The sequence below is a fragment of the Akebia trifoliata genome, chromosome 7 (genome assembly GCF_017979445.1).
Source record: "Akebia trifoliata isolate Shusen 1 chromosome 7, ASM1797944v1, whole genome shotgun sequence".
Lineage (NCBI taxonomy): Eukaryota > Viridiplantae > Streptophyta > Magnoliopsida > Ranunculales > Lardizabalaceae > Akebia > Akebia trifoliata.
Window position 1 is genome coordinate 27,194,628 of NC_141381.1, and position 14,364 is coordinate 27,208,991.

Sequence of the window (14,364 nt, forward strand, 5' to 3'; positions counted from 1 at the left end):
GTTGGGATAAAAGCCACATAAATAATAATATTTTTTTATTTTTAATAAATATAAATTGATCCAATCAAAGTTTAATTATGGACCAATCAAATTGGCAAATTTTCAGATTTGCATTTAGGTTCGATGGGAGCCGATTTTGAAGCAATATGCTTGCTTTTAGCAAAACCATCTCCTTTACATGACATGTAAACCCTTGTCTTTTCAAACCATCCCTCCACATCTTAGTGAATGTTTGAAGCCTAAAGGAAAATGACCCCAATCCCATCATTTTCATCCCTATCATGATTATTCATCGTTGTCGTCATCAATAACTAATGGATTTTACACTACTAAGAATGCATTCTTAGCATTGTAACCAAATGACCCCTAATGGATTGTACTTCTACGGTATCTATGATTGTGCATGAAAATGGTTTCCCTTCAAAAACACGAGGACCCCCACATTCAAATCTAAAAACCAACTCTCTTGAGATTTTCTTAGATACAATCAAACAACCAAATCATTTTTCACACAAATTAATAATCCCTTGAAAAGGAATTCTCAGCATCGTATGTATGATTGAAGCGAATTTGTTTTCGAGGGAATATAAATTCCTTAGGCTAATGACCATGGGAAAATAAATTATGCCCTTTGATTACACCTTGGAAAATGTTAAAAATAAAGTTGGTTTTTAGTTTTGGTGGTGAGGGAAATGAGAAATCATATTCCCTCGTAGGATGAAAACTCGCTTTGGGACTAAAAATACATAATCATACATCTGAAATCACATTTTCCATTTTATCTCGGATGGTATGCTCTGTTTAAGCAGCCATTTTACAAAGTAGAACTTCCGTAACTAATGATTGACTCACTCCGGAATTAGTAATAAATCATTTGTTACCCCCTAAGAGTTGTTCAGATGGCCAAAACCACACCTCAAGAAGCGAAGGTATTCTTGAATTCAAATCCTGGGAGGGGCCACATCCTATGGGATTTATCCTAGAAATTACTTGCAGAGGGGAGGGGACTACACGGGCTATGAGAATTAGTCGGGTTTTCAAACAAGTAAAATTTAAAATTTAAAATCTATTTTTCATTGAATGCTTCTTCCCTCATCTTGGTTTCCTATAAATTCCAATTGTGATTGACCTTCTTCCAACGAATCTGAAAGAGACTTCCTTGGCAGCAAGTTTCAAATTAGATGATAATTTTGAACCATTGGCTTCCAGGATCACACATGCTCTCATTCTTCACACATTTACATGTATTAGTGACAATGGTATTGCTCACGCCGATATCCAAGCACACAATGGTACCATCATCGAGCTTAGATGAAAGATGCATCTTAGAGTCCGATGTTGCCTCCCATTTCGTATTAGAGTCTGAGCACATTGTCCCAAGCTTAGCTGGTTTGCCCAAACCATCAGCTTGAAGACAGAAGTATGTGCCCTTCACTGTTAATGTCTTTTGTGGGGTGTACCTCCAATTTTCGGCTTCGGTGCAAGAACCTAGTCTCAGTGGTTCGAACAGAGATTTTCTTAGAACGCAAAGTCCGGTTGATGGATGGAAAATTACTTTGTATGGATTTGCGTCCGAAAGACCTCGCCCTGCATTTTACAATGAAATTTGCATGTTCAATATCTTCACAATAAGTTTAGTAGGAAATTCTAATGTTAAGAATTAGCAGATAGAATTAAGAGAAAATTACCAAAACCATACATGAAAATTGAAAAATTACCAAAATGGTGCACTATTCAACTCATTTACCAAAATGGTAAAATTTGAAATAAACAGTAATTTCTGCAATTTTTCGTACCAAAAATACCCTTTTAGCATTGTTGTATGAAACAGTATACATGCCCCCCCTTTTAAGTAAACAGATAGAAACATCATGGAAATGTTAGTACAATGATGTTTGCTTCAAAAGAAAAGCATCACAATAAGGCTTTGATGCCAAAGATGAGAAAATTGGGATTGCTCGAAGAATTCTGTCCCTTAATTCATTTTTGTCTAAATTCACATCCTATGTTAATTAATAAGTGTTCATATTTACTCTCACTACTTCAATCCAAATCCTCTCTATTTCAATTTGCATTATTCAGCCTAGACATGCAAAAAGACTATAAATATACAATAATGTAAAACAAAGATATACCTTGAAATGGAGATTGTATGGCTGAGATCCTTTCAATGAAGCTCGAATTTCGGGTCCCACACCAATCCCAACTCAACACCCCATAAGTCTCATCCATACCCATCACCCCTTCTCTCAAACTATAACTCCCTACTAGAGTCCATAGTGCCCAATCCAAGTCTAGTTCAGCTGCGACACCAACCATGCAATTAAAATACCTATTATCATTCACATTTGTACCTCTTTGATCCACCCCAACCTCACTGAGAAACAATGGATACCCTTGTTCCAACAAAAATCCAGCTCTTCTCATCAAATTATTTACCACAGTTCCACACACTTGGTTCGGGTTCCCTGTCTCCCAAGCTTTCGCATCAGAGAAAGCGTACCAATGCACCTCGAATACTAGCTTTCCCGTAAATGTCAAGTTCACTGGGTTCTTCGCGAAAAAAGTTAAGTCTTTGTCATAATTCAATCCAGAGAGAATTACAAGAACGTTTGGATTCTCCGCGTGCACTGCTTCAGCTCCTTTCTGCATGTACCTAATGTCATGGAGAGATTCAATTAAGAGTCTCTATGATTTTGCGGGAAAATGGTTTTCCAAAAAACAAAGGTGATTTGCAAGTGTATGATTGTGCATTTCATGAGAAAATCATTTATTTTTCCAAAGAAAATGATTTCCAATCTTAAAGTATTCTTGGAACCGATCTCCAAAGATGTCAGGACAGAAAAATCCCAATGTTATTCTCTCTGTTATCCCAACGTCTAATACTAGAAAACCAACTTCTTTCGACATTTTACACTTTGGCAAATATTTTCTATGGGATTTGATAATCTTGAAAAAACATTTTTTTTCCAACTTTGTGCCATGGGTCTCATCGACTAGACTCTAGCGGATCAACAATGGTTTTTCATTTCTTTTCTTGATTGTTCTTTTTTATTTCCAAATGGCTGGCTTCAAAGGAAATAGGATTCAATTTGATAGATCCCGAGGGATGTTGGTTCTAAAAGAGCGAGAGAACAATTAAAAAGAAGAAACAAAGATGAATTAAGATAATATGTACAGATTTGAAGGTATTTGAATTAGTCGAAAAAGTGACTTTAGAATTTAGACAGAACTAAATGGAGGAATAGTGGTTGTGTACCTGTACCAAGTGGTGATGTTCTGCTTGGACCCTTTTAGCTCATTTCGAAGGCTCATTGCGACCACATTAGTCAAGCCATTGAACATGCTTGCTACTTTGGTGAGACCCTTGAGCCATTGGTCTGGGTCGAAATACTGATCATCAAAGAAGCCATTGCCATCGTAGCTGCTATAACACCAACCTGGCTTTCTGATGTGGTTGTCTAGTATAACCATCACATTGTTATCGGCAAGGTTTGTCACCACAACCTGGAATTATAATCTCTAAATAAATTGAGGGACAAAACTTGTTGGGTGGTTCAATTTTAATAGCGTTTATGATGTTACTTAGAACAATAATAAAATTCATTGAAGTTTAATACTGATAATAAATGGTTTAGTCAATGTTCTATTGGAGAATCACCAAATCCACACTTTAAAAAGGGTATCTCAAAGGTGTGCTTGGTTGGAATTTAAAGTTACCCATCACAAGTATAATCTGGTATAACTCATGATGGTACCTCCTAGTTCATTTTGGAATTATCTAGCACTGAATTTCTTTGGAAAAGTCATAATCAAAGCCTTATTCCAAAATTTGGGATCAGTTACAACACATTCTGCTCCTGCATCAAATGGGGTTTCTATCAAAAGTGTTCATTGTAATTGCACAGCTGTTGAGATCATAGATCTAAAAATCGTCCGATATTGAGATATTTTGTCCCGATATCTGGTCAAACCTGGTCTCATCATCCGTTTGGTCTAGTTTTTAAAACATTGTACAATATGATTTGCCGGATATTTAAAAAATATCAGTCCAAGTTAACAAAACTTGGTCGAGTTAACCAATTTTTGCAATTTAAAAAAAAAAAATGATCTTGTGAAGTTATCATTTTCTAATCTATCATATTTTATTATAAAATTATAATTATTTGAATATAAATTTACATTAATAACTAGTTTTAAACTGAGCTAAACAAGTTATCTCGTCTAAAACAAGTTGACTCAAGTGAATCATTGCTTTCTGCAAGGGAAAGAGAATTTTTTCTCACGGCACTACTGCCATTAGACATGGCTAAAATGTTGAAATCAAGCATACTCTGCCCAAAAATTTTATTTTTAATATTTCAAATCTTAAAAAGGTCATTGAGTCCACATTGATTACTACATTGACAATCTAACATCACATCCTTATAGATTTCATGAAAAAATTTTGATTAAAAAATTTCTATTTTTTTTCCATGATCCAAGGTGTTGAAAATGGACAACCAAGAATCAAGATTTTAAATTAAAATTCAACAGTGAAAAGTAATTTTTTTTTTTTAAAGTCATAGAATTTCACTCTCTACAACCCATGTAAACAAATTATATTTTTGAATAATGCTGAAGTGACCTCATGTTAGAACCTCATATCACACTTCTTGACATGAAAGTGAATGAAATCAAATAGTGAAAAAGCATCTATGCTTACTGTTCACTTTCATGTCAAAAAGTGCGAAATGAGGTTCCAGCTTAGGGTCACCCCAACACGACTCTTTCTTTTTTTCATTGTGGGCAAGGGAGAGAATTTTTTTTCTTTTTTCTATTTAAAAAAAAAAAAAAAACTCTTGGAAGGGATAAGATGGAATGCAATTATATCAAGAGTCATGATAACCGACTCTACCCATGTGGCATACTCAAAATACTCTTTTGATGTGACATGTTCTAGAACCATAGATTTTTGCCTCATGATACACATCAGTACATCGACATAAATATATACAGTTGTGTATCCCGAGGCAAAATGATTTATAATAAAGTATTTTGAGTATGTCGCGTGCGAACTTAGAAAATCATAAATCTTATAACAATGAATAGTTGAGATTGACACCTTATCCTCACTTTAAAAAAAATTTAATAACCGAAGAGCCACCTCAAAGTTGGACAACTTAAACCTCGTTACCAAACACACCCTACATAAAGTTGTGGAGAAGAAGACTTGTGGGAGACTCTTGTCACCCCTCATTCATCATTCCTATTGAAAAAAAAAAAAAAAATTTACCTGAAAAGCTTGGATTAATGGGAGATCAAGAAGAGATGGATTGTTGACTTTGATGCCGGCAATGGATTCAAGAAGACCAAGGCTTTGAAACGATTGTCGAACAGTGATCGTAGAAGCCGAATCATTAGTGATTAAAAACAGAGGCCATGTGAACCGAACACAATTGAATCCCATCGACATGATCTTCTTCGAGATCGTGTCGACAGATTGCTTGTTTAGCCCCTCGGCAACCATGGTTTCTAGGTGCGACGCCCAATTCACGCACGCGAGCTTAACTCGATTCCCCCCATCATCGACAATCCACCTTAAATTGGTGGAAAGAGGCTGAGCTATAACTGGCTTTTGTAATTTAATATATAGAGAGAGGATGAGAAAATAAATAAAAATGAGAGAGGGAATGTGTTTCTTGTTCATGTTTTGAGGTTTTTTTTTTTTTTGTGAGTGGGAATGGAAGTCTTATTTAGAGAGAAACATATCTAAACTTTAGTGTGTATGTGATGCGTAGAAGGCATCAAGGCAAAGAGCATTAGTTTGTAGGGTATTTTAAAAATACCCACCTGTAAAATAGTTGATATTAGGTTTACCCCTCATAAAAAGGCAAGATTAGGTTTACCCTTTGACTATAAGTCAACGTTATTTTTTTTTTTCTTGATGATTTAATAGTGATTTGAAAAAAAATTAAAATTTCACCATTATATCATTAAAAAAAAAAATGCAATGTTGAGTGTTGACTTACGCTCAGGGGTAGACCTAATATCAATAATTTACAGAGGTATTTCTAAAATACCCTATTTTGTTTTAAGATTGGTTATGTAGGCTTTTCTTTGCATTCTTTATCTAATCCATTTAATCTGTTTGAACTCTTTTAACTTTTATTGGGGTGGCTGGGACGCCCTTGAAGATGGGCAATGAGCCTAGATCATGTGATGCTGATGGCACACTCTATGATTCAAAATTGAGTGTTATTTCGTAATGTTTCGACGACACATTATGGTTTCAATTGACATCAGTACGAAACATTGAATGTTTTGGAATGTTTCAATCGATACCATTTCGTGTTTTTCTCCTGACCGAACATTATTTCTATGTTTTTCGGGGTCTTAATAAGTTATAATACTCTTTTCATACCCTTCAACTTGTAATTTACTTCTATGTGCAACAATAACAACATTTGTTATACATGAAGAGACGCTTCAATCGAATTTCTCTTAAGTTGTCTTCTATTAAGGAAGTCGTGAATTTTCATAAATTGACTCACTTATAATTTTAATTTAGTCTTTCTACCAATCCATCTCAACAATCTCAGAATCCACACATTGAATCTTACCATTTGAAATTAACTAAATTTTAATGCATAGGTCCATCAATAAGGAAGCCAACATTCATATGTCAGAGCTCTAATGTGGTGTGCAAACGCTACCAAGATACAAAATTTTGATGTCTGAGATATACATTTGATCTTAAAAAGATTTTTTATTAAAAAATTCAAATGTTTAGATTGAGACTATCTGAAACACTTCTGAATATTTAATGTTTTGTTCTGATCTCAATTGAAACTGAAACATGTTATTCGAGAGATGGTACGAAACTTAAAACCATGCTACCTTGATCATGCAAATTTTGATGCTGTTTTCTCATGAAAAATGGTTTTATTTGTAAACTAAAATTGGTATAGAAGAGAGAAACAGAATGTATGGTCTCATGGAGTTATGCTTGAGGAGAGCTAACAAACAAGAAAAAAAAAGAGGATAATTACAATAAAAGAGTTTGCTTAGATTACTCCATGTGAGAGAAGCTTTATTCTCCAAGGCTGCCTGCCAAAGAATTTCTCCCTTACCGAATGTGGTGAGAACTTAAGGATCTGTCATAAAAATTGTCGATTTCTTCCATTTTATTTGCTAATCCATTGAGCAAGGTTTTGGTACTAGAGTTAACCGAGAGAAGAAAGAGTGATCCTCTTTTAGTCCTTGAGCATTCCATCCACCCAAATGGGTTCTGCATGCATAATGAGTTTTATCGAAGAAGTTTCGAGTGTTACAAGAGATCTGATGGGGTCAAGTCAACTGCATCCAGTCATGTCAAGTCAAGTCAAGTCTTCACTTCAGATCTAGATCCCCAGCTATTAACCTCAATCCAACTACATCCAGGAAGCTTATTCACTCCTCTCTCCCTCATCTCTACCCGCACTCTCGCAGCCTCATCCCATTGCTCTCTCGAAGCATAAATACTGGCAAGAAGAGCATAATTCCCGGTGTTCTCGGGCTCCAACACTAAAAGCTGTTTAGCTACACTTTCCGCAATCTCAACATTACCATATGTTCTACACGCTGCAAGAAGAGCACCCAATGCTCCAGCGTGGGGTCCCATAGGCATGGTCTTGACCATTTTGTGTGCTTCATCAAGTTGTCCAGCACGTCCAAGCATATCAACGACACAAGCATAGTGATCAACACCTGGCTCAATCCCGTAATCTTTTACCATACTTTCCCAAAATCTCAAACCGTCCTCTACAAGGCCTGTATGGCTACAAGCTGTCAAAACCCCGACAAATGTGATGTAGTCGGGTTCAATACCTTCACCTTGCATTCTACGGAAAACTTCGAGAGCTTTCAATCCGTGTCCATGAGAAGCGAGACCTGTGATGAGAGCACTATAGGAGAAAACATCGGGTCGTGGGATCTCCTCAAACAAGTGGCACGCTTCTTCCATGTTTCCACACTTCGCGTGCATGTCAACCAATGCAGTAAGGACTCGTTCATTCCGTTCGATGCCTTCTCTATCAATGTAAGATCCAATCCAATGAGCTAGCTCAGGGCCTCCTAGTTGTGCCAAAGCAGAGATCAAACTGGTCATTGTGACGGCATCTGGTTTCACTCTTGCTCTTTCCATTCTATGGAAAAGAGCCAACGCTTCACTGGGCTGTCCATTCTGTGCATACCCAGTGATCATTGCCGTCCAAGAAATCAAATTCCTTTCTGGCATCGAATCAAAGAGAACTCTTGCTAAGTCTACAAACCCATTTTTGGTATACCCAACTAGCATTGTTGTCCAAGAAACTACATTCCTTTCGGGCATCTTATCAAAGACGCTCTGAGCTGAATCTAAATCTCCACTGTTAACGTAACCAACAATCATTCCATTCCAAGATATAACATTCTTCATGGGCATCCGATCAAATACCTTTTGTGCCCCAAACATGTCTTCCCCAAGCCTCGCATGAGCCCCTAAAAGAGCATTATAAGACACGACGTCTCTCTCAGGCATTTCATGAAATACCCCATAGGATCTCTCCAATGAATTACATTTACCATACATATCGATCAATGCATTTGAAATAGGAACAAATATCCCGAACCCAGTTCTAACAACGCGTCCGTGTATCTCAGTTCCTTGATTGAGCACCGATAGAGCGGCACAAGAGTTAAGGAGAAAAGGGTATGTGTAGTTATCAGGCTTAATTTGATTTTGGATCATTTGGAGGTACAGATGTAGGGATTGGATACAAAGAGATGGGTTCTTGGAGAAAGCTCTGATAGTATGGTTGAAGAGGGAGAGGGTTGGGTTTCTAATGGAGAAGAAAATGAGATGGGTATAGCGAGGGAAGGATAGAGAAGTGTAGAGAGAGACAAGAGTGGAAGCTAAGGAGTTGTTTTGGTGGAGATTTAAACGGAAGATATGGGCATGGATTTGCTTGAGTTGAGAGAGAGAAAGGTTTGTTTTCAACAGAGATGCAGCTCTGTCTACTTTGTTGTTTTTATGGTGTCTGGTATAGTTTCTAAGAAGTTGGTTTGTTTTGGTTGGTAATGTTTCTTGCATCGCAGTATCCATCTTTGAAAGTTCGTTTGTGTTATTTTTTAAATTTCCCGGGGTTTCAATCAAAGTTGTGACCGTTGAAACACCAACATCTCTGAACCGACACCATACCATTCTTCTCTGCATCTACACATGACTTTTTACAAGTCTTCTATCTACTACCATCTTAAAGGTAAAAGGAGTTTTTTAAAGGAAAAATCATTGAATGAAATTTTTTAGTTTTTTTAGTTTGTTTTTTAAAGTTCAACATGGTTAAGGACTAACTACAACCTCAAGAAAAGCAAACATTCTTTTGTCCTGGGAGAGAATAGAAAGAGACCCACAATCAATTTCAAGACAACCCAAACTAACTTGAGAAAGACAAGGTCAGTAGTCCTTTTGACCTCTCAGTAGACATGACTAGAAGAGGCTTCTTGGAATCTTGGCAATATGTTCCTAATGGATAAAACCAAGTGAAGAACACTCCAAGGAGTCCAAGGAGGCTCCATCTATCATTCATCACATTAACTGCCAATTTGGAGTCGAATTGAACCCAGATTCTAATACAACCTTTAGTACTAGCTAATCTGAGCCAATGAAGGAGACCCTGCAATTCATGGAAGATTGAAGATAACTGATTTAGGAGCTATACACATTGCTATTGCAACTGTAGCTATGTGATTTTCGAGTTTGAAAGATTGATATTACGTGGATTGGAGTCGTCACCATTCATTTTTTAAAAAGGGTTTGAATGACAACCCAAAAATAATTTTGAAAAATTGGTATTTTAAGCATTGTACACTACCTCAAAAAAGGTAAAATTCGCTATTATTACGACATTAAACTTGACGGCCCAATTCTCACGTTTATTTGGGCCAGCCCAATAAGCCCAAGAAAAAAATTTGACAGCCCAAGCCTAACAAACCACCAAAACTTTTATTAAAAAAAGAAAAAAACAAACAAACACAGTCGACCTTCTTTACTATTTTTATTCTCGGCCTTCTCAGCCATCTCAACGAAAACGAAACCAACAGATCGAAACCTCAAATCGAAGAAGCTTTTCGTTTATTTCGCTTTTGGGAAGAAACGAAACCTCACATTCAATTGAAGAAGTTTTCTTTTCAGCCATCTTTACCGATTTTTGAGTTCAAAGAACTTTCTTCCATTTCAATCGAAATCAAAAATCCCTCTTGATTTGATTCGATCACTTTCACAATCAGGATTTGCGATTTCAATCACGATCTCTCAATTTCCCATTTCAACACCGAACGATCTCTCAATCTCACATTTCGGATCAATAACTCACTTCGTCAATAGAATTTTAATCTCTCAGAGCTTAAATTGAAGAAGAAATCAGAGTTCAAGTCAAAAACCCTAAGAACTGAAGCTCACTTATCAATGCCACTGATCAAACTACTCCAAATCTCATCTGTAAGTCTATCTCTCAAAAATCCTAAAAAAAACTCCTAAAAAACTACTCTTGAATGTTAAATTGAACTTTAATGATCATGCTATTCATTTGTTCATCAGTTCATGTTTGTTCCTCTGTTCATGTGTTGTTTCTTACTATGCTTGCTTGAAAGGTTCATGCATGAATTATGAAAATTCATAGAATTTGGCAAGTAATGCTGCTTTTTGCTGAAAACAAATCCATTATAGAATCTACAGGTTTTTAGATAACTAGGCTTTGACATTGAACTCAATTAGATTTGTCATGAAGTATGAATTTTTAAACTTAGTATGTTACTATTAATTTAATTTGTCTGAGTCTACATAAGAAGGAACAATGAAGTATGAACATTACCAAAATTTGGATAAAAACATAAAGGGATGCTTTTAGTAGACAACAATTTAAGGGTTTGGCAACCAAAAACTTTGGAGTGCAGTCTAATTCAACACTAAGACGAATTAAGATGTTTAAAACAATAAAAATTTAGGATAAATAGTTGAAAAAAATGTCCAAATATTTGATAAGGAAATGTTTTCTTTGTTTTGATGGTCTACATCATGATACAGATTGCACTATTGAGGGTAGTAACCAATGGTTAATATGGAATTTCTATAGGGATTTTCCAATGTCTAGTTCTCCCATGTACAACTCCTTATCCTACTATCGAGGTCGGCGACTTGAATCCTATTTCACTATTTATTATCTCAGTTTGAGAGGAAAAAAAACCTAGACTAACTCTTTTTCTTTTTTCTTTTTTACCTTAGCATATCCCTTTTATAAATTTGAGGAAAATGAAGTATAGAATCTACAAAAAATTAATTAGACATTAGTTTTGTAGCAATGGAGAAGTGACGTGTTTCCTGTATGTTATGTTCTATTTTTTAGATGGGTTTTTATGAAATTGTTATCCAAGATTTCATATATAAATTGCTGTTGTACCCCCCTGAGTTTGTCTGCTAAAACTTAAAAATATAGACCCAATCGATACCTGTATCAGTAAATACCTGCATCTGCACTTAGGCAACACTTCATTTGATAATGGCTGGTATTGGCACATTTGTTCAAAGTACTTAAGCAATGTTGCACTTGTCTTAGAATGTGGCGTCTTGCCAAACACTAACACAAAACCCCATGTCAAAACTCGAGGTATTAGGTGGCACCTCGAAATTTCGGTATGATCTCCTTTGTTTATGTTAGCATTCCAAGGCGTTCAACCTACACCTAATAAACGACGTACCATCTTGCATATATATATATATATATATATATATATATATATATATATATATATATATAAAATATAATATAATAATAGCGGAAGCCTACATACATCTAATAACGAACGATAGATCAGATAACGGAAGGATAACAAAACACAAAGTTATACAAACATTCTCACTCTAACAGAAGTCCTAACACTAAAGAAAAAATTCATAATAGTCCTGGACAAATTGACACCACTAGGGGCTATAACCTCAATACTCACCAAGTGATAAACTCTGATTGTTTATCTGACCCACCAGATGATTCTCACTCGTGCTCTATACCTGCCTCGCAAATCTTCGAATCTGAAACTAAAAGAATAGAGAAGAAAATGGTGAGTAACAATGGTTATCTAGCAGGGAAGCAAGTAATTTCTGTCAATAACCTCTCCTAATATGAACGAATAAATATATTAAATCATTTTAAAATATATAAAATTTTACAGAAGAAATTACGATGAACTGGTACATATAGTCAAAGATGAGCAACTAAATATTTTAAAACTAATATTATATCAACCAATAGTACTCAGTATAACATTTTCTTTTTATACAAATCTAATTGATTAAATGAGAACATTAAACTTGCATTTCATTTTATATATTAAAATAAGGCAACATATACATAATACACATGGTGGAGTAGTGAAATTAGAGAGTTGAGATTCACGACTGGATCTCTCCCAGTCGGGACATGATGTTATAATTTTTTATTGACTTTTAGTTCTTGATTTTGTGGTCAATTGCTGCATTTACCACGTTTGGTTGACCATTTATCCGGCTCAAGTTGGCCGTTTGACGTAACCGTAAGCAATGGGTATCTTTTCGATGTGTCAAAACATTCGACTATTATAGATTGTTAGTGATCACTGACTAATCATCTTCGTCTATGCCTATCAGGCGTACAGGTGATTCTCAAATATACAAACCATTTGTATACGACCACCTTTACATTACAAGTTCACTAGTAAAGATAGAGAGGAATATCATGGATTTCCGTTGTGACTCCACTCTTATACGCGTCCCATACCACGTATGAGCTTGGTGGTCCCTACCGTACATCCTAGGATAGTACACCACTCCAGATGATATGACGCACTATCCCTTCAGGCACTCACAGACTCTTTAACAGCTCACAAAATAGCTACATATATATATATATATATGGGAGCGGTTCAGTAGCCCCTTATGGTGCCACACATGGTGCCATGCATTTTTTGTAAATTACTTTTGATGGGGTTAAAAGTTTTGGAATAGGCTGATTTTTTGTGAGTATGATTTCTACGGTGAAGAGATCATCCTCACCAAAAATCAGCTCATTTTGAAATTTCTAACCCAAGTTTACAAGTTGAAGAATCGTGGACCATCCAATTTGTCACTTTTGATGGGGTTAGAAGTTTTGGAATATGCTGATTTTTTGTGATGATGATCTCCTCATCATAGAGATCATCCTCACAAAAACTCAGCTCATTCCAAAGTTTGTAACCCATGATTTGAAAAATGCATGGCACCATGTGGGGCACCATAATGGGGCTGCTGAACCGTTCCTTATATATATATATATATATATGTATTACTTTCATTTGAAAACAAAAGAGAAATTAACAATACAAGGTTGAGAATGGATATCCAGTTTCCTACCATGCAAGTGTGGCCAATCGGCCTAAAATAAATAACAGAACGAAAAAGTAAATAGCGCCTCACGCTAATAAAAAGTAAATAAACATGCAACCAGTAACATTATCCCTGGATATCCGTTCACCAACCTACACACAACACAACAATGTAAAATGCAGACATCACCTCTCGGGTGTGACTCTCACATTTTACCGTTTCATACCATTTTTCTTTTTTTTTTCGAGTTTTACCTTTTTCAATCTTATAAATAAAATATTCACTTTCTGATATTCATCAACTCAATTTGAGTTCATTGAATATTAAATCATTTTTTTTTCAATTATAAATTTCATTTTCATCAATAATATTGAAAATGTACAACACTTAGATCAAAATGGGGTCCGAGCGGTGCACAAGACCCAACTGACAGAAAGAGCCCATTGAAATACCCTACCCACATATAATTTGTTAAAACATATAATTAAACATATCAAACATGCAATTTCTGACGTGAATTTTGAAATAAAAAAGGAATTCTATATTTTGAAAATACATCAAAAAAATTTCGATAAAATCCTAAATGTAATTTTCACAATCTACGATTACTAATAGAAATTGAAAGTTCCTTACTATCTCTATGCGAAAGAATTAAAACACGTGCACGGAAATCGAGGTGAAGACACGAAAATCGAGGTAACTCATACTTCGAGATGGTTGATTTTTGAAACTGGCACGATGAGTTTGAAGATCTCGATGTCGTTGTCCTTTCTCCCTTCTACGACGGAGGACGGTTTGACCCAAAAACGGATGAAATCCAAGGTCGAAGTTTCGAAATCCCCGTATATAGGTATGGCTGATTTTTGACAATGCAGGATGAAAAAGAAGATGAAATGAAGAGATTTTGGTGGATTTTGTAGATGTCGAGGTTACAGACGTTTCTCCCTTTTGTGTCGATCATCGACGGCGAG

The 14,364-nt window shown here is 35.7% G+C and overlaps 2 protein-coding genes across 3 annotated transcripts; both read right to left on the reverse strand.

Annotated features, from left to right (window-relative positions):
- Window positions 1-753: 753 nt before the first annotated feature.
- Window positions 754-5,766, reverse strand: LOC147398687 (glycosyl hydrolase 5 family protein-like). Of its 2 annotated transcripts, none has more exons than XM_086447948.1 (4): window positions 5,276-5,766; window positions 3,266-3,507; window positions 2,136-2,656; window positions 754-1,587 (listed from the first exon to the last, which is right to left on the reverse strand). In XM_086447948.1, the coding sequence occupies exons 1-4, from the start codon at window positions 5,687-5,689 to the stop codon at window positions 1,178-1,180; spliced, it is 1,587 nt and encodes a 528-aa protein (XP_086304074.1). In that variant the 5' UTR covers window positions 5,690-5,766; the 3' UTR covers window positions 754-1,177. The 2 variants fall into 2 exon arrangements, with proteins under 2 accessions (XP_086304074.1, XP_086304073.1); XM_086447947.1 differs by having other exon boundaries at window positions 3,260-3,507; window positions 5,276-5,764.
- A 1,133-nt stretch (window positions 5,767-6,899) lies between these two features.
- LOC147398688 (putative pentatricopeptide repeat-containing protein At5g37570) lies at window positions 6,900-9,291 on the reverse strand. The gene has a single exon (XM_086447949.1). The coding sequence runs from the start codon at window positions 9,212-9,214 to the stop codon at window positions 7,364-7,366; it is 1,851 nt and encodes a 616-aa protein (XP_086304075.1). The 5' UTR covers window positions 9,215-9,291; the 3' UTR covers window positions 6,900-7,363.
- Between the last annotated feature and the right edge of the window lie 5,073 nt (window positions 9,292-14,364).